The sequence below is a fragment of the Oncorhynchus kisutch genome, linkage group LG7 (genome assembly GCF_002021735.2).
Source record: "Oncorhynchus kisutch isolate 150728-3 linkage group LG7, Okis_V2, whole genome shotgun sequence".
In the NCBI taxonomy this organism is placed as follows: domain Eukaryota; kingdom Metazoa; phylum Chordata; class Actinopteri; order Salmoniformes; family Salmonidae; genus Oncorhynchus; species Oncorhynchus kisutch.
In genome coordinates this window covers 45,600,121-45,622,171 of record NC_034180.2, presented here as the reverse complement: position 1 = coordinate 45,622,171, position 22,051 = coordinate 45,600,121, and the positions used below count along the sequence as shown (strand labels likewise).

The 22,051-nt window shown below is 41.0% G+C and overlaps 1 protein-coding gene across 3 annotated transcripts in view; it reads left to right on the top strand.

Annotated features, from left to right (window-relative positions):
* Nucleotides 1-16,757: 16,757 nt before the first annotated feature.
* Nucleotides 16,758-22,051, top strand: part of stac (SH3 and cysteine rich domain) — a 48,992-nt gene continuing 43,698 nt past the window's right edge. Inside the window, exons 1-2 of one of the 3 annotated variants that reach the window (XM_031829170.1) lie at nt 16,758-17,284; nt 22,028-22,051. The exon at nt 22,028-22,051 is cut by the window's right edge and continues 18 nt beyond it. Coding sequence is in view for 2 of the 3 variants with exons in the window: in XM_020488299.2 (XP_020343888.1) it covers nt 17,153-17,284 (132 nt within the window). In the remaining variant the exon portion in view is untranslated. The remainder of the gene's footprint in view (nt 17,285-22,027) is intronic. The other 2 variants (XM_020488300.2, XM_020488299.2) reach the window with 2 other exon arrangements.

Below are 22,051 nucleotides of genomic sequence, written 5' to 3'. Positions count from 1 at the left end.
CGCATGCATCGGTTTTGTTGCTAAACAACCCACCCATCTATTGGGACTCATGGAAAGAAAGTCTGTAAATCATGTTATGTAATTATGAACTCAAATGTATTGATGTGAAAGTTGATTTGTATTTATGAGAACTATTTATGATTACAAAATGTGAAAAACTTCAATAAAGATTATTTGTTTTACAGAGAAGGCTGTGGTATTAGACGAGACTGTGTAGATCAGGGGTCTCCAACCTTTTCTAGCAATGATCGCGAGCTGCACATTTATTTCTAGCTTTTCAAATAGCTACATTCCACTCTTCTCCCCTGTAACTCTTCCCCACAAATTCTGTTTTATATATTCACAAAAAAAACAATTCTCAGTTGTATTTTTCGTGGTTGTCAATTTTCTTTTACTCTCAAAATTACAATTGTTCATAGAGAAGCAATGGAATTGGATGTTCTGATTCCATGTCAATGCTTAAAACATTATTATTATATATATATTTTTCTTTCATTTCACATCTGGCCCTTTAATCGCGTATCTAGCGAGTGGGGAATGTTCCATATAATGTGCTGGTCTAGCGATGGTTCTGTACTGCTGTTGCTCATTTCATGGCAAAGTTAGCAAATAACAAATGATAGATACAAATAATAAATATACTTACTCATGATATACTTCTGCCAGGTAAGCCTACTTAGCAGTTAACATTTCATTGAGAAGGTTTTGGGGGAAAATATTTTTGTCAACCCACAAGAAGATTATGACATCAACTGGCTGCACACGGAGTGATGGACAAACGCATTTACCACACAGTCAGACAGGCAATATTGCTGGAAATTAATTGGCAGATATTGTGTTAGGTTTGGCTTTTTAAGCCAGGGGTGGGATAATGTCAAAGTTGCATTGATTAGCTAGTACCTGGGAGCTTGCCTTGTCAAATAAAATCAAATGTTATTGGTCACATACATATTTAACAGATGTTATTGCGCGTGTAGTAAAATGCTTGTGAGATTTGTTTATGACAGTATTGTCATGTAAATGCGAAAATTGCATGTACTTTCAGAATTGTTTGGTAGCTCGCGATTGACTTGTTGAAGACACCTCTGAACATGTTCATTAACTGAGAGCTGAGAAAGAGCTCCGAATTGAACACACCAGATCTCGCTTTCCTTTGTAATGACTATGAAAGTAGAGTTTATATTGGTAAAGTAGGTGATGAGGCAACTGAGAGACTTGAAATGACCTTACCTTAATGAGTTCATCTGTGGGCTCTTTTGGATGTGTGTTTGTGTGCGCGCGTGTGTGTGTATGCGTGTGTGTTCTCGGAAGGCAATGGGTCTGACAGCACAGCACTGATTCTGATTCAACATACAAGGACTAAATCATGAAAGGCACTGCCAAGGCATTGACGTTATCGCAAAAGACTTCGCTTCTAACATTCAAAGACTACTCATCAATCACAGCCAAAGTATTTCTTCTCTATACTCTGTGTAGCACAAAACATCCATCTAGTTAGTAAATACTACGACTACCAGTCCTTGGAATAGCCTTGCCAGGGGAACCACACGGAATGTGTTTTCAAACATTGAACTTGTGAAAGTCACCTCTATTTCAAGTGGATATCTCATTATTCAAAACGTTCAGTCATGCAGTGCTTGAAAGGTAATTCCAAGTTAATTCATGCATTCATCATCCCTCATCCCATCTAGCAAATAAAATTCCATAAAGCGGCTGGTACTATGATTCTGGTACCAGAACAGAGTGTGAACATTCACTCACAAAACAGGCCATGGAAGACTAGCACTTGAATAGTATTGTTCGCTAAATCAATGACAAATCTCACAACACTGTGGTAGGAGGGGATGACAGAGGCTTGCTTCGTAGGAGACTGCTGCTGATTACTGCTAAATTGTGGTAGTCTCTCCGGCGCTTACAACTGGTGAAGCATCACCCAGGTGGGTGCTGCACATTATGTGGTGGATGTTTCAGCCTACCTACAGAGGAGGAGTAGCTGTGAACTTCAAAAATAGAGGTGCCTGATTGCGGCCTCCCTGATGTTTCTCTCTCCCTGGCTGTACCATCGACGCCATCTGCACTCAAACTACACCTTTAGTGAAATGTATCATCATCTAGCATTGGAACACCATCTCTCATTAACTGCATCATCATCAGGGATACCATAAAAATGCCAAATTGTCAGGATTTGGCCAGGATTGTTCAGTTTTGGTCACTAGATGCCCCCATTGTGCTTTTTTGACCCTTTTGTTTTTCCCTTGTTCTAGTTATTAGTTGCACCTGTGCCTCATTTCCCTTGAATGTATTTAAACCCTTAGTGTTCCTCAGTTCTTTGCTCTGTGTTTGTATGTTAGCACCCAGCCCCAGCCAAGCTGTGAACTTGAGGTACTCTGGTTTTGTTCTTGTTTATTTTTGATTATTCTTTTGAGGTTTGTTTTTTCCCTGCTGTTCTTACCACTTTGTGGATTTTCCTTGTGTCTTGGAGGATATACATTTTTTCTCTTGGAATTACTTTTGACGTTGTGGATTTATATTTTTGCCTGAAGATCTTTTCCTTTTTTCTTTATTAAATCACCGTCTCTAGTACTGCTGTGTCTGCCTCATCTTCTGGGTTCTGCCGACTATTAGTGGCTCAGTTTACTAAGTGACTGTTTCTCACACCGGAGACCCGAGTTCGTAATCGGGTCCTGACACAAATGGTATAGAAATGTATTTTGAAAAGACAAATCACAGCTTTCTAAAGTATCTTGTTACAAAACACATTGAAGTGTAGTTCAGCTCAGTGTAATACAAATTTGTTTTGATAAAACATTTGTAAGGTACAACTAGCTAGTTAAAGTTCGCTCACAATTATAAAGCCAACAAAATGTTGGGGGTCAGTGATAGGCCTACATAGAGAGTACATGGTTGCTTTATCTCCCTTAAACTTTGGACCTCAGACAGTTCCACTGCTTTTTTTCATTGTTCCCTTCTAATCATGGACTGATTTTGAACTGGGACACCAGGTGGATTTAATTAATTATCAGGTAGAACAGAAAACCAGCAGGCTCTGGACCTCGTAAGGTAAGAGTTGAATACCTCTGGACTCTATCTACTATGGGACCAACTGCAACCTTTTTACAAGCAACATTGCTAAAATGTATAAAATTAAATGAACCTCCTATGTTACCTGTAATGCTCATCTCCTGTAGCCTACTCGTCATCTCCATATGTTTACACTGTATCTAAATTACAAGGGTTGGATTTGCACTAAACTATTTTGTATGTCAGCACTTAAAAGGTATGTACAAAATCTGGTATATGGTTTGCCTCATATACTGTACATTGTCTACTGGTATCATTTTAAATTTAGAACATATACTGTAGCTCAATGTGTGAGTTGAGCTATTCTCTGCTTCAGATGACAGATGCCCATGAGGCCAGTAATGCCATCATACTGTAGGTCTATGGGTGCATAAAACAGATTGGAGATCTTACAACTAGACAAAAAGCAAATGTTGATTTGAGAATAAAACACTGAAACACAGACAGAACCCCTTCCCCTCTTTATTGCAGGATTGTGATATGTGATTAACCAACATTGGCACTAGTTAATTTTGAATAATAGTTTTACAATTAAAACAAATTTGAACACTTTACTTCAAAGAATCAACACGTCATCACTACAAAATGTACAAATAAAGCTAACTCGTATGTAAAGATTAGACATCTTAGTCTCAACAACAATAGATCGTTGAGTAGTAAGAAGTAGGTTATTGTTACTAAAGCATCATTTAAAAAAACTCCATACCAGCGGTGGCCAACCTTCCTCCACTGATCCCTGACCTACTGGGTGAGCATCCTTCTATACCAGCCCAGCAATAGCACATTCGATGATCAACTCATTAGGTTTGATACGTTGAATTAGGTGTGTTATTGCTGGGCTGAAACCAAACCCTGCACACCCAGTAGGGTTGGCCTGCTCCAGTTGTTATAGGTTTATACATTGTGTGTGATGTTTAACTGTATTTTTTTATACAACATGTGCTAATATAGGTTGGCCTACACATACAGTATAAGCCATGGCATATAGGATATACTCTTTGTCTCTTGGGACCTCTCATTTCATCTGCAAACAGGCTTTCACAGCTTTCCATTTCTGAGGACAGAGAACATCACAAAGAAACAGGCTTCATTATACTCAAATTAGACAAATTAGACAGCACTGAATATTATTTTGCTATTATCTCTCTGTCTTCAAGGTTTAACCCTCTAGGGACTGGAACTGTAGAATCTTTTCATAATGTCCTCCCATAAAATTACTTATCCTGTTCAGAGTAGCCTACACTTTCACTTTACATATAACCCATGGTATAGAGCTGGGATGGGCAACGGGCATTTTGTACAGTTGACCAATTTCACAAAAAATGTAAAATAAAACAATATATCATATTTTTAGGTTCTCTCACTGCCTCCGTTTTTGGGTCCTTACAAACTGAGATAATGGGCAATCTTCAAGATGTTTCCGGTGGTAGCAAAGCGCCTTGTGGATGAATGGAGACAAGGCAAAATGTGTGTTTCTCACCAGAGCTGTTTAGAATGTGTTGTAACGTTTGACTTTACAAACATAATCCACTTTCAGTGTCAATAAATATAAATTGCAGACAGTCGGCCACACTTGAAAACTAGCACTTGAAACTACAATATGCAACAACTCTCTACAAAATGTGTCTTACTCTTACAGAAAACGGTACCCCTTCTATGGGTGTGTGGGTGGAGGGTTCTTGAAATGTAACATCCAATCAAAATCTTGCAGCTGGGAACCAGCGGACCATTCAAACTGTTTTTGCAATACAAAATTCTCCAGACCTCCAAGGGTGGCGTGGCGTGACAACATGATTTTGGAGGAATGGCAACGTGAGACTAGTGGAAGACCACCTCCCATGAACAGCATCGTCATCTAGCTGTGGAAGACCACCTCCCATGAACAGCATCATCACCCAGCTGTGGAAGACCATCTCCCATGAACAGCATCGTCATCTAGCTGTGGAAGACGACCTCCCATGAACAGCATCGTCATCTAGCTGTGGAAGAACACCTCCCATGAACAGCATCGTCATCCAGCTGTGGAAGTCCACCTCCCATGAACAGCATCGTCATCTAGCTGTGGAAGACTACCTCCCATGAACAGCATCGTCATCTAGCTATGGGGGACCACCTCCCATGAACAGCATCGTCATCCAGCTGTGGAAGACCACCTCCCGTGAACAGCATCGTGATCTAGCTGTGGAAGACCACCTCCCATGAACAGCATCGTCATCTAGCTGTGGAAGACCTCCTCCCATGAACAGCATCGTCATCTACTTGTGGAAGACCACCTCCCATGAACAGCATCGTCATCTAGCTGTGGAAGACCACCTCCCATGACCAGCATCGTCATCTAGCTGTGGAAGACCACCTCCCATGAACAGCATCGTCATCCAGCTGTGGAAGACCACCTCCCATGAACAGCATCGTCATCTAGCTGTGGAAGACCACCTCCCTTGAACAGCATTGTCATCTAGCTGTGGAAGACCACCTCCATCGAACAGCATCGTCATCTAGCTGTGGAAGACCACCTCCCTTGAACAGCATCGTCATCTAGCTGTGGAAGACCACCTCCCATGAACAGCATCGTCATCTAGCTGTGGAAGTCCACCTCCCATGAACAGAATAAACTTGTTTTTTTCGGCTGGGACATAAACAGGATGCTACCCTCCACAGCATAACCTTCACTCCAGGTCAAAACTCCAAACCTACAACCTGATTTTGGACAAAATTACCTGGATTGATTCCTACTACTAAGGATGATTTTTTCCAAGCAATACAGCGGGTGCACTGGCAAACAAACAGCAGAGACCTCAGGACACCATCCAACCTGGTGTCCTGAGGGTGGATCCAAACTGGAACTGAGTGAGTAATGCTTGGTCTGATGCTATTTTGAAAACCAAGAAGAAGAAAAAAGACAAATTTACATTACAATGATACATTTTACATTATAGGGACCGAATGCTAAGATAAGGCTGCCAAGCTTGCTAGGACAGAACAGATACAACTTCAATTAGCACTGAGGTGTGAAGTGAGAGGTGTCAAAGCCTTTGAGCCCAACAATGGCAGGAGTCTCTCACAGCCTACTCCACCCAAATCCAGAGGCCTTTGAGACCCTCTCCCGCTGTTCAGAGAACATACACTGACATTTTCTACAAGAAATCTGCCACCAGAAAAAAGCTTCTCCCATGTGGGTGTGACACCTACTCCTATTCCCTGCTCCACTGCTGCTTGGATTCCAAGCCCGGTCCTGTCTCCCCCTGTCTGGTACAGGTACTCCAGCCACACTCCCACCTCTCTCCCGAGCTTTCGCTCGCCTCCAGCATACACACACTGTTTGGGCGAGTGCCTCTGAATTTACAATGGTATTTGCCTCATGACTCCTGCATGCTTTGTTGACTATGAACTTTCTTCTTATCCAACCGTGGGACAGTGTTTGTTCCCACACTCGGGACTCTGACTCTCTATTGGTTACACAGACTCTTGGCCTCCCATCCTATTCTAACCACCTCTCGCCAGCTTTGTATTCATGTTACCTGATGAAATAGCTGTACAATATAATCTTGTTGTCATCTAATGCACATTCAAATGTCATAAATCAACACTGCAGAGCTCTCCTTGTCCTTTGCCGAGCCCTGATTGTATTACTGCTGATTAAATCTGGAAATGTGCATGTTCACCCTGGACCACCTACTGTTACTAGCCCCAATTCTGACTTGGGTTTTCTGCACGTTAACACTAAAAGCTTATAACCTAAAATGGATAAATTGAAAGTATGGGTTCACACCAATCCAGATATGTTGGTCATTACTGAGACCATTACACTTTCAAATAGCTCTTTGTTGACTGTTGCTGGGTGTTATCGTCCTCCATCAGCACTGGGCAGTACCCTACCTGCCCTAAGCTCTTTCCTGGCCCCTTACACTAAGTCTGAATTTGTCCTGCTAGGTGACCTAAACTGGGACATGCTTAAACCACCCGATCAAGTCCTAAAGCAATGGGACTCCCTAAATCTTTCTCACATTACTACCAATTCCACAAGGTATGACTCCAAACACCCAGAAAAGGCTACTCTCCTCGATGTTATCCTCACAAATAATCCTGATAGGTATCAGTCTGGTGTTTTCTGTAATGACCTTAGTGATCACTGTTTTACAGCCTGTGTTCGTCATAGCTGCTCAGTGAAACGACCTGTCCTGATTTGTCATATACCTTGCTAAAAAACTTGAATGAGTAAGCTTTCCTTCATGACCTAACCTCTGTAAATTGGTATAGAATCAGTTTGATCCATAAAGAAAATTAGAATTATAAACAGGTTCAGCAACTGGTTCGACCGTGATCTTGCAGAGTTACTCCACCTCAAGAATCCCATTTGGCGAAAGGCTCGGCAGATGCATACTCAGGCTGACTGGCTCTCGTTCGCAAATGAGAAATAAGTGCACTCAGGCTATCCGGAAGGCCAAAGTTAGTTACTTTAAGGAGCCGTACTCTCTCTGTGGGTCTAACCCTAAGAAGTTCTGGAAAACGATTAAAGACCTGGAGAATAAACCCTCCTCCTCACAGCTGCCCATGTCCCTTAATGTTGATGATGTGGTTGTTACTGACAAGGAACACGTGGCTGAGCTCTTTAATCACCACTTCATTAAGTCAGGATTCCTATTTGACTCAGTCATGCCTCCTTGTCAATCAAACATTTCCTCATCTCACACCCCTTCTAATGTGACTAGCCCCGATGCTCCTTCCTCTTTTTCCCCTGCCCCGTTACAAAGTTTAGACCTTTCTCCTTTAAGGTTGCTGCCCCTGTCATCGCCACGCCTATCTCTCCTCTCTGGGGAGGTTACCATTGCTTGGAAGGCAGCCACGGTTCATCCTTTGTTTAAAGGGGGAGTCAAGCTGCTCCTAACTGTTATAGGCCAATTTATATTTTGCCCTATTTATCAAAAGTATTGGAAAAACTTGTCAATAATGAGTGGCGCAGGGGTCTAAGGCACTGCATCTCAGAGCAAGAGGCGTTACTGCGGTCCTTGGATTGAATCCAGGCTGCATCCGGCTGTGATTGGGAGTCCCATAGGGTGGCGTACAATTTGCCCAGCATCGTCCGGGTTTGGCCGGGGTAGGTCGTCGTATTTTCTACAAGTTATAAAAAATACGATGAAAATAAGACATGACTGTAATGAATTACAACAACAACAAACGATTTAACTCTAAATCGAATAATTTATTAAAATATTTTTTTTCCCTGCCAAGAAGTTTCCTTCCACCCCTGGATGCAACCGATGCATTACTTTCTCTGACCAATATAGCTAAGTAGAGAGTAGAAATCAGAGAATAGAGTATGCTACAATGCAATGGCACCGCTAAAGAAACTAAAAAACTAAAACTTCATACTAAATATATTATGGCAATAGCAAACGCTTTCACACATTCTCAAATACATTACAATCCCGTTTTCTTTCAGCTATTCGTGTGCTAGGATTACAATACCAATGTTATGAACCAACAAACTTTGATTCCAAGATATGGACATTTATCAAATCTATCACAGGAAATGTCTTGTTGTTGTAAGGGTAATAATATAAGCCAGATAGGCCTATCACTTACAGCACATGATCATATGTCAGTCACATGTCACAAAGAGGGTGTTTTGTCTTGCTCCTGCATTCCCAGTCATCAGCGACAGAGCATTGGCTAGGCACATGTTTGACATTAATGTGTGTACAATTACAATGGTAATAGAATAGCAAATTTGAGGAAATGTTATAAAACATACCTACTCATTCAAGGGTTTTTCTTTATTTTTTACTATTTTCTACATTGCAGAATAATAGCGAAGACATCAAAACTATGAAACACATGAAATCATGTAATAACCAAAAAACTGTAAAACAAATCAAAATATATTTTTTATTTGCGATTCTTCAAAGTAGCCACCCTTTTTCTTGATGACAGCTTTGCACACTCTTGGGATGCATTTCAATTAACAGGTGTGCCTTGTTAAAAGTTAATTTGTGGAATTTATTTCCTTCTTAATGCGTTTGAGCCAATCAGTTGTGTTGGTAAAAGACCAAGTCCATATTATGGCAAGAACATCTCAAATAAGCAAAGAGAAACTTTAAGACGTGAAGGTCAGTCAATCCAGAAAATCTCAAGGATGTTGAAAGTTTCTTCAAGTGCATTCGCAAAAACCATCAAGCGCTATGATGGAAATGGCTCTCCTGAGGTCTGCCACTGGAAAAGAAGACCCAGAGTTACCTCTACTGCAGAGGATAAGTTCATTACAGTTACCAGCCTCAGAAATTGCAGCTCAAATAAATGCTTCACAGAGTTCAAGTAATAGACACATCTCAACATTAACTGTTCAGAGGAGACTGCGTGAATCAGGCCTTCATGGTTGAATTGCTGCAAAGAAACCACTACTAAGGACACCAATAAGAAGAAGAGACTTGCTTGGACCAAGAAACACGAGCAATGGACATTAGACCGATGGTAATCTGTCCTTTGGTCTGATGAGTCAAAATTTGAGAATTTTGGTTCCAACCGCCGTGTCTTTGTGAGACGCAGAGTAGGTGAACGGATGATCTCCACATGTGTGGTTCCCACCGTGAAGCATGGAGGAGGAGGTGTGATGGTGCGGGGCTGCTTTGCTGGTGACTCTGTTGGTGATTTATTTAGAATTGAAGGCACACTTAACCAGCATGGCTACCACAGAATTCTGCAGTGATATGCCATTCCATCTGGTTTGCGCTTAGTGGGACTATAATTTGTTTTCTCATTTGACTAAGAAGGATAGTGATGGAGGGCTGCATCAGATGACCTGGCCTCCGCAATCACCTGACCTCAACCAAATTGAGATGGTTTGGGATGAGTTGGACCACAGAGTGAAGGAAAAGTAGCCAACAAGTGCTCAGCATATGTGGGAACTTCTTCAAGACTGTTGGAAAAGCATTCCAGTTAAATCTGGTTGAGAGAATGCCAAGAGTGTGGAAAGCTGTCATCAAGGCAAAGGGTGGCTACTAAAATATATTTGGATTTGTTTAACACTTTTTTGGTTTCTACATGAATCCATATGTGCTATTTAATAGTTTTGATGTCTTCACTATTATTCTACAATGTAGAAAATAGTACAAATAAAGAGTAGGTGTGTCCAAACACAACAGGTCTAAATATATGTGTCATGAGAGTGTTATGACAATGTTATGACAGGTAATGTCAGCTGTTATGAAATATTATGACATGGTTATGACCGTGTCATAACGTGTTATGATGCTAGGTGTCAAATAAAGTGTTACCATTAATATGAAAATGTATTTGTAGATCCTCTCCTGATAGGATGCAGTATGCATTATACTGTAGAGCGGCGTTCCCTAACTGGCAGCCCACAGGTTTTTATTGTTGGTCATAAAAAAAATCAGCTCCAAGTGATTTTAATTTAAGAAATCTGGTCCCAAGTATTCCCATGCATAATAGAGAGACATGTGATCATATACAACGTAAGTAAGGTTTGAAATGATTATATCTGTTTGGGCTTCTTGCGGTCAATTTGCAGTCTACAAATGATTTGTAATTATGTTCCAGACCCCAACAGAAAAAATTGTCCCGCAGCTGAATCTAGTTGATGATCCCTGCTGTAGAGTTACATAACACACAAATAATTTCAATGGATCTCTTCCAGAGATTGGAATATTAATATAAACCCCTGGATTAGCTTCTCTCAGTAATATGAATAGACATCAAGGTTAGAATGAACGAAGTTGGATAGGTCTCTCTTTAGTACTCTGCCACGTCGAATGTGGGGGACCACCACTGCATATCATAGTCATAATGGGAAATAAATATCATTTTATTTTTCACTCTCTCCTTCGGTTAATAACCCACACACTAATTGAAAAACAACACTGGAAATCTTCAAAATGTAATACCTCAATATCTTGCCTGAGAGAAAAATGGCAGAGAAAAAAGTCTTTATTTTCTTTAAGCAGGGCCTTGATGCTGAACGGAAGCCACGACAAAGAAGGAAAAAAAGAAAAGAAAAAAGACAGAAAGAACGGATAGAAAATAAGATCTGTGATAACCAGTCGGTCAGCCATGAAATTACACAAGTCAGCTCTCATTGCAGTGCCTCAGCCGAGACCCTTCATTTTATATAATTAACCCTCCATCTCTCCTAGCCCTTTGGGTCTCAGTCATGACAGTAGCTGAGCCTGAAAATGATAGTGTTTCTCTTCCTTCACCTTCCAACTTCCTGTCTCAAAGTAGTAATGCATTTTCCTCTTATCTTAGGTGATGAGTTGGTTCTCAGTAACACACCCTCTTGGTTGAGTCATTTTCACTTACTTGTTTGAGCAAATTTATTATGCGTAATGATGTGTCATGAAACATGTTGATGTCACACCCTGATCTGTTTCACCTGTCCTTGTTATTGTCTCCACCCCCTCCAGGTGTTGCTTGTTTTCCCCAGTGTATTTATCTCTGTGTTTCCTGTCTCAGTTCGTCTTGTATGTTCCAAGTCAACCAGCATTTTTTCCCGTTCTCCTGCTTTTGCTATTCTTCTTTTTCTAGTCCTCCTGGTTTTAACCCTTGACTGTTCCGGACTCTGTACCCACCTGCCTGACCATTTTGCCTGCCTTGACCTCAAGCTTGTCTGCCACTCTGTACATCCTGGACTCTGATCTGGTTTTGACCTTTTGCCTGTCCATGACCATTCTCTTGCCTTGACCACGAGCCTGTCTGCCACTCTGTACATCCTGGACTCTGAACTGGTTTTGACCTTTTGCCTGTCCATGACCATTCTCTTGCCTTGACCACGAGCCTGTCTGCCACTCTGTACATCCTGGACTCTGATCTGGTTTTGACCTTTTGCCTGTCCATGACCACGAGCCTGTCTGCCACTCTGTACCTCCTGGACTCTGAACTGGTTTTGACCTTTTGCCTGTCCATGACCATTCTCTTGCCTTGACCACGAGCCTGTCTGCCACTCTGTACATCCTGGACTCTGAACTGGTTTTGACCTTTTGCCTGTCCATGACCATTCTCTTGCCTTGACCACGAGCCTGTCTGCCACTCTGTACATCCTGGACTCTGAACTGGTTTTGACCTTTTGCCTGTCCATGACCACGAGCCTGTCTGCCACTCTGTACCTCCTGGACTCTGAACTGGTTTTGACCTTTTGCCTGTCCATGACCACGAGCCTGTCTGCCACTCTGTACCTCCTGGACTCTGAACTGGTTTTGACCTTTTGCCTGTCCATGACCACGAGCCTGTCTGCCACTCTGTACATCCTGGACTCTGAACTGGTTTTGACCTTTTGCCTGTCCATGACCATTCTCTTGCCTCCTCCTTCTGGATAATTAAACATCTTAGACTCCAACCATCTGCCTCCTGTGTCGGCATCTGGGTCTCACCTTGTGTCTGTCTCTATGCTCACCTAGAGTCTTTATGATGATGAAATGCATTTTTATTTTTAACTAGGTATGTCAGTTAAGAACAGATTCTTATTTGCAATGACAGTCTAGGAACAGTGGGTTAACTGCCGTGTTCAGGGGCAGAACAACATATTTTTACCTTGGGGATTTGATCTAGCAACCTTTAGGTTATTAGTTCAATGCTCTAACCACTAGGCTACCTGCCGCGCCCCACCTGCCGGATTGTGACCACAATGTGTCCTTCTGCCTAGTATTAATAGTATTATTAGTATTATGGATTACAACTAAATAAAGTACCATGTTATTAAGGGCTTGCTGTCTTCATTTGTTTCAAGCAGCACTATCCAGGTACAGGATATAATACAAAAAACCTTTATCACTTCACAGTAGAGTAGGCTAACATCAGTATTGATTGTAGACGTATAGGCCAGGTTATAACGTTAAGATTATACTTTTTTCTGACCCTTACCTTTTTGGGATGAACGTATCCTGATATAAGATCAATATCATAATATCTGTATATCATACACTGCTCAGTGGTTTGCATTTGAGTCACAGTGAGGCTGCAGTCTAGCTCTCTCTGCTATAATTTCACGGACATAACCTTGCAGAGGAGCATTAGGGGAGTTAATTTGTTTGTAGAAATGCCTATTGCAAGTCATTATAGTCCTGCACTACAAACCAAATGAATCTAAAACAATGAAAACACATAAGAAAAAAGAAAACATACACATTATGTTTTGTTTGTGGCTTCAACATATTGGAGAATTATACCAAATTGATTGTCAATAAAGACACATGCCTGTCTCATTGTATTGACTGTCTCTAGCAGAATTCTGTCTCTGCTCTCCAGCAAAAGTAATTTAGAAGGTATGCAGAAATAGAACAAAAATTAATTATACCAAATGTCAAGAGGTTTTGTTCCAATTGCTTGAAATATTTTCCTAAAGTCTTCTAATTTAAACAAGATACGCTGGATCTGGAGAGACAGGGTAATTATGGAACTTCAAGGTGAAAGCAGGGGCGTCATGCACCTATTACTTTAGAGTAGGCATGATATATGGGGTGGGGGGGCGTAGAATTGAGCATTTCTCAAACACCTGGAACAGCTTTTTCCTGCAATCTAGAGATATAATTACTATTCCTATATTTTTCTGTATAGGTTATCTAAGCATACCCCTTTACCTGTTCAATTGTCATTTTAATAAATTATGCACATTGATTCTTTAAGAACTTTAATACCTTAGGAGTTAAGTACAACTGCCACATTGACTGCCAAATTGACACAGTAAATACTTTGTAGAAGCACCTACAGTTATGAGTCTTTCTGGGTATGTCTCTAAGAGCTTTCCACACCTGGATTGTGCAACATTTTCCCATGATTTTTTTAAAAATTCTTCAAGCTCTGTCAAATTGGTTGTTCATCATTGCTAGACAATTTTCAGGTCTTGCCATAGTGTCACGTTCTGACCTTAGTTCCTTTATTTTGTCTTTGTGTTAGTTTGGCCAGGGTGTGAGTTGGGGTGGGTAGTCTATGTTCTTTTTTCTATGTTGTATTTCTGTGTTTGGCCTGGTATGGTTCTCAATCAGAGGCAGCTGTCGATCGTTGTCTCTGATTGAGAATCATACTTAGGTAGCCTGTTTTCCCCATTTTAGTTGTGGGTGATTATTTTATTGTTTAGTATTTTTCGTCACCTTTCAGGACTGTTCGTTTGTCATTTTTGTTGTTTTGTTCAGTTGTTTTATTAAAATAATGGACACTTACCACGCTGTGCATTGGTCCTCCTCTCTTTCTCCAGACGACAACCATTACACATAGATTTCAAGTAGATTTAAGTCAAAACTGCAACTCGGGTCACACAGGAACATTCACTGTCTTCATGGTAAGCAACTCCAGTGTAGATTTGTCCTTGTGTTATAGGTTATTATCCTGCTGAAAGGTGAATTCATCTCCTAGGGGGGGAAATGTAAATTGTTCGGTGGTGATTTTTATGAATTGTTCAGAAGTCTAATGGCTTGGGGTTAGAAGCTGTTGAGGACCCTTTTGGTCCAAGACTTGGCGCTCCAGCACCGCTTGCCGTGCGGTAGCAGAGAAAACAGTATATAACTTGGGAGACTGGAGTCTCTGACAATTTTATGGGCTTTCCTCTGACACCACCTATTATATAGGTCCTGGATGGCAGGAAGCTTGACCCCAGTGATATACTGGGCTGTTCGCACTACCCTCTGTAGGCCGAGAAGTTGCCATACCAGGCGGTGATGTGACCAATCAGGATGCTCTCGATGGTGCAGCTGTAGAACCTTTTGAGGATCTGGGGGCCTATGCCAAATCTTTTCAGTCTCCTGAGAGGGAAAATATTTTGTAGTGCCCTCTTCACAACTGTCTTGGTATGTTTGGACCATGATAGTTCGTTGGTGATGTGGACACCAAGGAACTTGAAACTCTCGACCCGCTCCACTACAGCCCCGTCAATGTTAATGGGGGCCTGTTTGGCCCACCTTTTCCTGTAGTGGAAAAGCTGTAGTTTTCCTGTCAGCTCCTTTGTCTTGCCCACATTGAGGGAGAGGTTGTTGTCCTGGCACCACACGGCCAGTTCTCTGACCTCCTCCCTATAGGCCATCTCATCGTTGTCGGTGATCAAGCCTATCACTGTTGTGTCATCAGCAAACTTAATAATGTTGTTGGAGTCTTGTTTGGCCACACAGTCAAGGGTGAGCAGGGAATAAAGGAGGGGACTAAGTACACACCCATGAGGGGCCCCAATGTTAAGGATCAGCATGGCAGATGTATTGTTGCCTACTCTTACCACCTGGGGGAGGACCGTCAGGAAGTCCAGGATCCAGTTGCAGAGGGAGGTGTTTAGTCCCATAGTCCTTAGCTTAGTGATGAGCTTCGTAGGCACTATGGTGTTGAACGCTGAGTTGTAGTCAATGAACAGCATTCTCACATAAACTCAGCAAAAAAGAAATGTCCTCTCACTGTCAACTGCATTTATTTTCAGCAAACTTAAGATGTGTAAATATTTGTATGAACATAAGATTCAACAACTGACACATAAACTGAACAAGTTCCACAGACATGTGACTAGCAGAAATGGAATTACATGTTCCTGAACAAAGGGGAGGGGGGTGGTTAAAAGTAACAGTCAGTATCTTGTATGTAATTTTTTATTTATTAATTTTTTTTCTGAGCAGGGACCCTGGGCATCTTTTGGTGTTTTTCAGAGTCAGTAGAAAGTCCTCTTTAGTGTCCTACGTTTTCATAACTGTGGCCTTAAGTGCTTACCGTCTGTAAGCTGTTAGTGTCTGTTTAAAAAAAAAACATTGTTTATTGAATTTTCAATACCAGCATTTAAAAATTCTGCACTTGTAAGTTAGTTGGTAGTAATATAAAAATACATCAAAGGCAACAATACAGCAAAACAAAGAGAGAGACAAAATACAAAATAAAAAAATAAACATAAAAAATTAAAAGACAAGAAAATAAATATATTTTGATACAGTTGTTACAGGTCAACTAGCACAGATAATTACAGTCCTTAACATCCAAGATGTCGTATGTCTCACTAACAAAGTGACAAAGGCAATTACATCCTTATTGATTTTGGTCAATTGTATTGTGGGTAAGGAAACCCCAAATAATGCAATACAAGGGTCTGGCTCGATTTGTGTGCTGCTTAATTCTGAAAGTGTGTTAAAGATGTCTTTCCAGAAACCAACAAGAGATGGGCAACACCAAAACATGTGTACATGATTAGCAGGAGACTGGTTACAAGGGTTCACATCCTTGTACATTTTGGATAATTTTGCTTTGGTCCAGTGGGCCCTATGAATGAGTTCACATGGAATGAGACCGTGCCGAGCACAAATAGTGAGTGCCCCTTCCCATAGTTCATAAGATATTTCCTCAACCAGTTCCTCCTCCCATGAGTATTTAATATTGTTTAATGAGGTGGTTTGTAGTGAGCACATTTGACTATAGATTATTGACATGGTGCCTTTAATTGACAAGGTGCCTATAAATGTATTAACATGTATATTATATAGCCTATGTAAATATAATAGCCTGCCAGCTGCCTGATTCAATTTGAACCAAAATAACCAAATACATGTAGTATTCTTTCTGAAATGTATGATGACAGAAATGAAAGGCTATCTAGGCCTGCCTTGGCTTACCAAACTACATTGACAAGAAAGACCCCTCCCTACACAGCAATGAGGCAGGCGCTCAGCTATCCGCCTATAAACAAGCTGACAGCAGAATCCGGCTGATCACTGACAGCAAGGGCACGAACAGCTCAAGACCAGACGCAGCGCGCGCATGGACACGGATGGGATATTGGCAACATTACGCAGCAGGAGAGTGATGGAAAGTACCGAACAGAGTCGATAGTGGGTGAACTTATAAGGCAATTGGCTTGGAAGTATGTATTCTACGCACCAAATGCTTTTCTTTCCCCCGCAGTCGATTCTGTAGCCTATCTTTCAGAACCGCTATAAGACCGACTTCTCATCTCAGGACAGTTGAAAACGAAGTCACGACGAAGAATGAAGAAACACTGAAAAATGTAGCCAATTGAGATATTCAAAGCTGCACACGAGTGTACAAAGTCCTCAGCGCAACCCGAAGCCGGTCTTTAAGTTTTTTTTGTCCAAGAGGAAAGAACATGATTCCACCAGCTAACATCATGCAAGACGAGAGTTTGGGCAAGGAGAACGAGCGCGAGCAGCACGAGACCCCTCAGTCACCAGCGCCCAGCGCGAGTCAACAGGAGACAAAGGTAGTGGTACCCAAGAAGGTCGGTTTTTAGTTGATGCGCCCATTCCATGAATCAATAGATCGTGAAATGGTTTAAAATAGATAAAGAACCTGCATAACTGCCTCTCAATCTGTCTGGAACAGCCGAAGCTTAGACATGTACCTTATTTCAATTATTTAGCCAAATGGTCAATTAAGTTTATTTTTATATATTTGAAATGGCTCATATATTGCACATGGTCATACTTGTGCATCTTGTTGTAAACAAAAACATTTTCATATGGTATATTCCAACCATTCATACACGTTTAATGTATTAAATATGTTCAGTATCTCAGTGTCTGGCATTCTTAAAGTAAAGTTATTTAAACTATATATACTCTGAAATACTATTTTAGGCTACTATGTTGTATTATATCTCCAAATCCTATAATAACAACATTCATTGTTCCTGAGTTCGATTTTGTCTGAATTGAGTTTTCCCACTGATTCCAGTGAAGTGTTTCCACTGATTGTTTTCAGCCAATATTATTGGCTTATAACATCCAACCTTGCCAATGAAAGTACAGTATAATAAAAAGCTGAATATGTATGAATAGGACAGACAGATGGACCCTAAAAGTTGATGGGGGTTGCTGCACGTGGGAGCTATAGGAGGGTTCCAGCTCTGCCGTTGGCATTTTGTTTAATTTTGTGGTCCACACCTATTTATCTGGGTCACCCATAGCCCTGAGTAAGTACTAGCTATAATTAGCTCTAACATACTGGACCAGTCACTATCATTATGGTTGTAGGTTTTCAGCCAGTTACACTCCCTTCCTGTCCCAAAGCTCTCTGGCTTTATGCGGGACACTTTAGACACGCTTCTCAGTTCTCGTAAATGACAATCTCAAGTTGAGAGAAACCATTTCAGTTTTTCCGTTCCCTTTCCTTGGCAGCCAGTTGCTCCAGCGATGGCAAAACGAAAACCTTTTCCCTTTCATCGTTACATTAGTCTGTAGCACTCCCCATCTCTACACATCAGTAAATGTGGTCGCTAGATTGCTATTTGAAGGGATTCTTGGCAGGTATCCTGGAGTAGCTAGCAGCTGTGGGCAAGCAACTGTAATCATTTCTTCCAGGTGTCTCAGTTGGGATGTTATGGTTGGGTTCCTTTGAGAGAAGTGTGTGACTGTGGATATGCTGATTGCTTTCTGAATGGATAATTAGTTATTAGTCACGTGTCATGGTCGTTTTTTTATTATTGAGAAATGATACCTGTTCCCAGAATGCCACTTATACTAAGTCATTCTAGAATGTTGGAATACTGCATGAAACCATACCTCACACCTGTGATTCAATGCATATGGCACAGGCTGTTGATTTCATTCGGAATGCATAGTAAACCATTTGTAATGCAATTTGCAGAGAAAAAACTAGGCTACTTCTTTAAAGGCACCATATAGGGACTCTTTCACTGGTTTCGATGTGACTTTCATTGTTTTTCCTTTTAAAGGAAAGTTGGGGTTCAAAACTTTAATCAGCCTCTTTGCCAAACCTCCATTGTTATATACTCTTGATGAGAAACACTATTTAAGCTGCCTTGGGAAATTTGTAATTCATGAGATTCCCTGAGGTGTTTTTGGTAAATGAGCTTTTAGCTTGAAATCCCCCCTTCTCATTAGCCCCCTGTGAAGTATGATAGAGTGGCTCTTTTTAAGCTTGTCCATGTGGCTATTGCTCTTGTGATGGATCCTGTATCAACAGCCAGACATTTCCCAATGGGGTACCCTCAGCCTGGTCTGTTGATTCATTTGTCTTATTATGCTGAGGAAGACCTTAATGTAGAGTTCTAGTATTGAGAAAGAGAACAGTGCAGCCTTCATTGTTTATGACGAAGTGCATTGAGTGGCAACTGCCTTTATAGAAATATAGCTGAAAGTTCTTCATAATTTGTTTTATTTTTCATGGAAGGGGAGCAACATACCAGTAAACATATTTTCTATAGAATATAAAACATGGCAAATCATTTTAGATGGGCGTCTAATTGATGTACAGTTTTCTGTTTCCTTCCATTAAATCACAGAGCAGTCACATCATTCCCTTATTCAGAGAGGAAGAAAGTACAATATATGTTTGATAGATCCCTCCTCTCCAATTCTCTGACTGCTTTAATGTGCACATGTAGGGGTTTTAAGGATTCCAGCCACTAAGCTCATGATAGAGTGGCTAACACAGATGCTCATAAAATACTGACATCTGGTGTATTATGGCTCTCTCTCTGGTCTTAGTAGAGAAAGTGCAAAATGCAATGATAACACATCTCTATTTTGTCCATCTCCAAGCTATAACTTAAAATAATGATACTTCTCAGTCGGGATCCTATTGAAATGGGGAATAGGTGTTCCTTAGATACTGTATTCTGTAATGTCGACGCTGGGAGTCGAGAAGCAGGTGGTAAGTTTAATATAACAATGAACATGGAACGATATAACGTAGGAGTAGCTTTTAGACATGAACAAACAGAAACAAAACTGCCTGGGGAAGGAACCTATTGGAGTGCCAGATAAAGGTGAGGTATTGGAGAACAGGTGTGCTTGATGATGAAGTGCAGGTGCGAGTAATGATGAAAGCCAGGTGCGAGTAATGATGAAGCGCAGGTGCGAGTAATTATGAAAGCCAGGTGCGAGTAATGATGAAAGCCAGGTGCGAGTAATGATGAAAGCCAGGTGCGAGTAATGATGAAGCGCAGGTGCGAGTAATTATGAAAGCCAGGTGCGAGTAATGATGAAGCGCAGGTGCGAGTAATGATGAAAGCCAGGTGTGCATAATGATGGTTGCCAGGTGCGAGTAATGATGAAAGCCAGGTGTGCGTAATGATGGTTGCCAGGTGCGAGTAATGATGAAAGCCAGGTGTGCGTAATGATGGTTGCCAGGACCGGTGGTTAGTATTTAATTATCTTGAAAGTCAAATTGCAATGTTATAATTGAATTAAACTGGTATGGTGGGGTAAGACATGAGCTGATACCGTATCTGTCTACTCCGGCTCCTCCCCTCCGGCGTTCGACGTAGCCGGAGTAGACAGATACGGTATCAGCTCATGTCTTACCCCACCATACCAGTTTAATTCAATTATAACATTGCAATTTGACTTTCAAGATGACACAATTTAGGATTTTTTTGAATATATCTTGACCATTGTTTCATTTCAATGTCATTACTGAGAATGGGCAGCCTTTCTCAGTGAGGAAGAAGACTGTCTCTATACATTATAGATGGGTATTTTATTTTCCAATCACCATCTACTAGAGTCAAGGCTAGACTACATCAAAGCTTCATTGTGAAAAGACAGCTACACTGAACTACCAGAGTACCATGCTCTGTTGGTGGGGGGCAGATTGAATTATTTCCAGATTGACCAGATTGATCAACAGGTCATGATCACGTACACGCATACTGCCAAAACTCAGTTTCACTGCTGGATTCATTTGGATGGAAAATACAACAGGGGAACACATTGCAAATTGCATTTGAGATAATGGAATCATTGGTCACCACAGGAGATTTGTTCATCCAACAAAACATTTGATGATATGTATATGTATGTTATCCTCAACACTTTCCAGTCATGGAACCTGGAAATCACTGAGGCCAATCTAATGAAAACAGATCAACTGCAGGGACAAATGCACCTAAATAACAAGTTGAAAATAGCCACTCACCCTGGTGTAGGGTCCCCATTACAGATTCAGCCACTGACTTGTGAAATGGAAAATAATTGTTTAATGAGTCCATTCTCTGACCACTATTCACCATAATTTTAAAAGAGGTGCACTTTAATGTGACAGTGCAGGCACTGACTGGGCAGATATACGGAAGCAATGAAATTGTAGTTTGGCGGAGAGCCGTTTTGTTGAGAGTTTGTCACGACCCAAGTGAGAGCGTAGTAAACAATAAGTCTTTCAACATGAGAAAAAACATTTGTAGAGGTGGTAGAAGAGCTCTTTAAGTTATTAAAAAAACAAAAAACAGAAGCAGTAAGGAATTTGTAGAAAAAAAGGAGGAAGGGAGCCATTGCTAAGATGCACAATAGTAGGTTTTTGGTAGACAGAAGGTACTAAGGTACACAATAGTAGATTTTGGTAGACAGAAGGTACTAAGGTACACAATAGTAGATTTTGGTAGACAGAAGGTACTAAGGTACACAATAGTAGGTTTTTGGTAGACAGAAGGTACTAAGGTACACAATAGTAGATTTTGGTAGACAGAAGGGGCTCTTTGGTAAAAGGGATAAATTGTTCATCAAAAAGAAAGGAGGATCGAGGCACTCTTCATATAATGAATTAAAATGCCTTTATTTGTATGGCATGTTCAATGGAATTTTTTTTACAAACTCTGACATGTTTTGGTTGCATGGCCTCCGGGTGTACACTAAGGAATTTGTTGAGAGTTTGTCACAACCCAAGTGAGAGTGTAGTAAACAATAAGTCCTTCAAGAGATGGTAGAGGAGACATTTCCTGTCTCCCGGGATGCTCTATAAATTATACCTAAAAAAAAAGAGAAGCAGTAAGGAAATTGATTCAGGTTATGGCCCAGCATGGTAGAAATGATTTCTCCATGATGCAAAGCGTAACCCGGGAAATTACATTTCCTTTCCATGTGGGGGACCGAACCTATACAGTGGTTTTCTACAAAAGAACTGCAGGTTGACTTTGCAATTTCAGTGTCCGCTTACAGTATGAGCGTCAGAAATAGACTTAGAAAAATATGAGTGAACATTCATGAATGTTTTTCTCTTTCAGTTGAAGCTTTCAGTTGAAGACTCT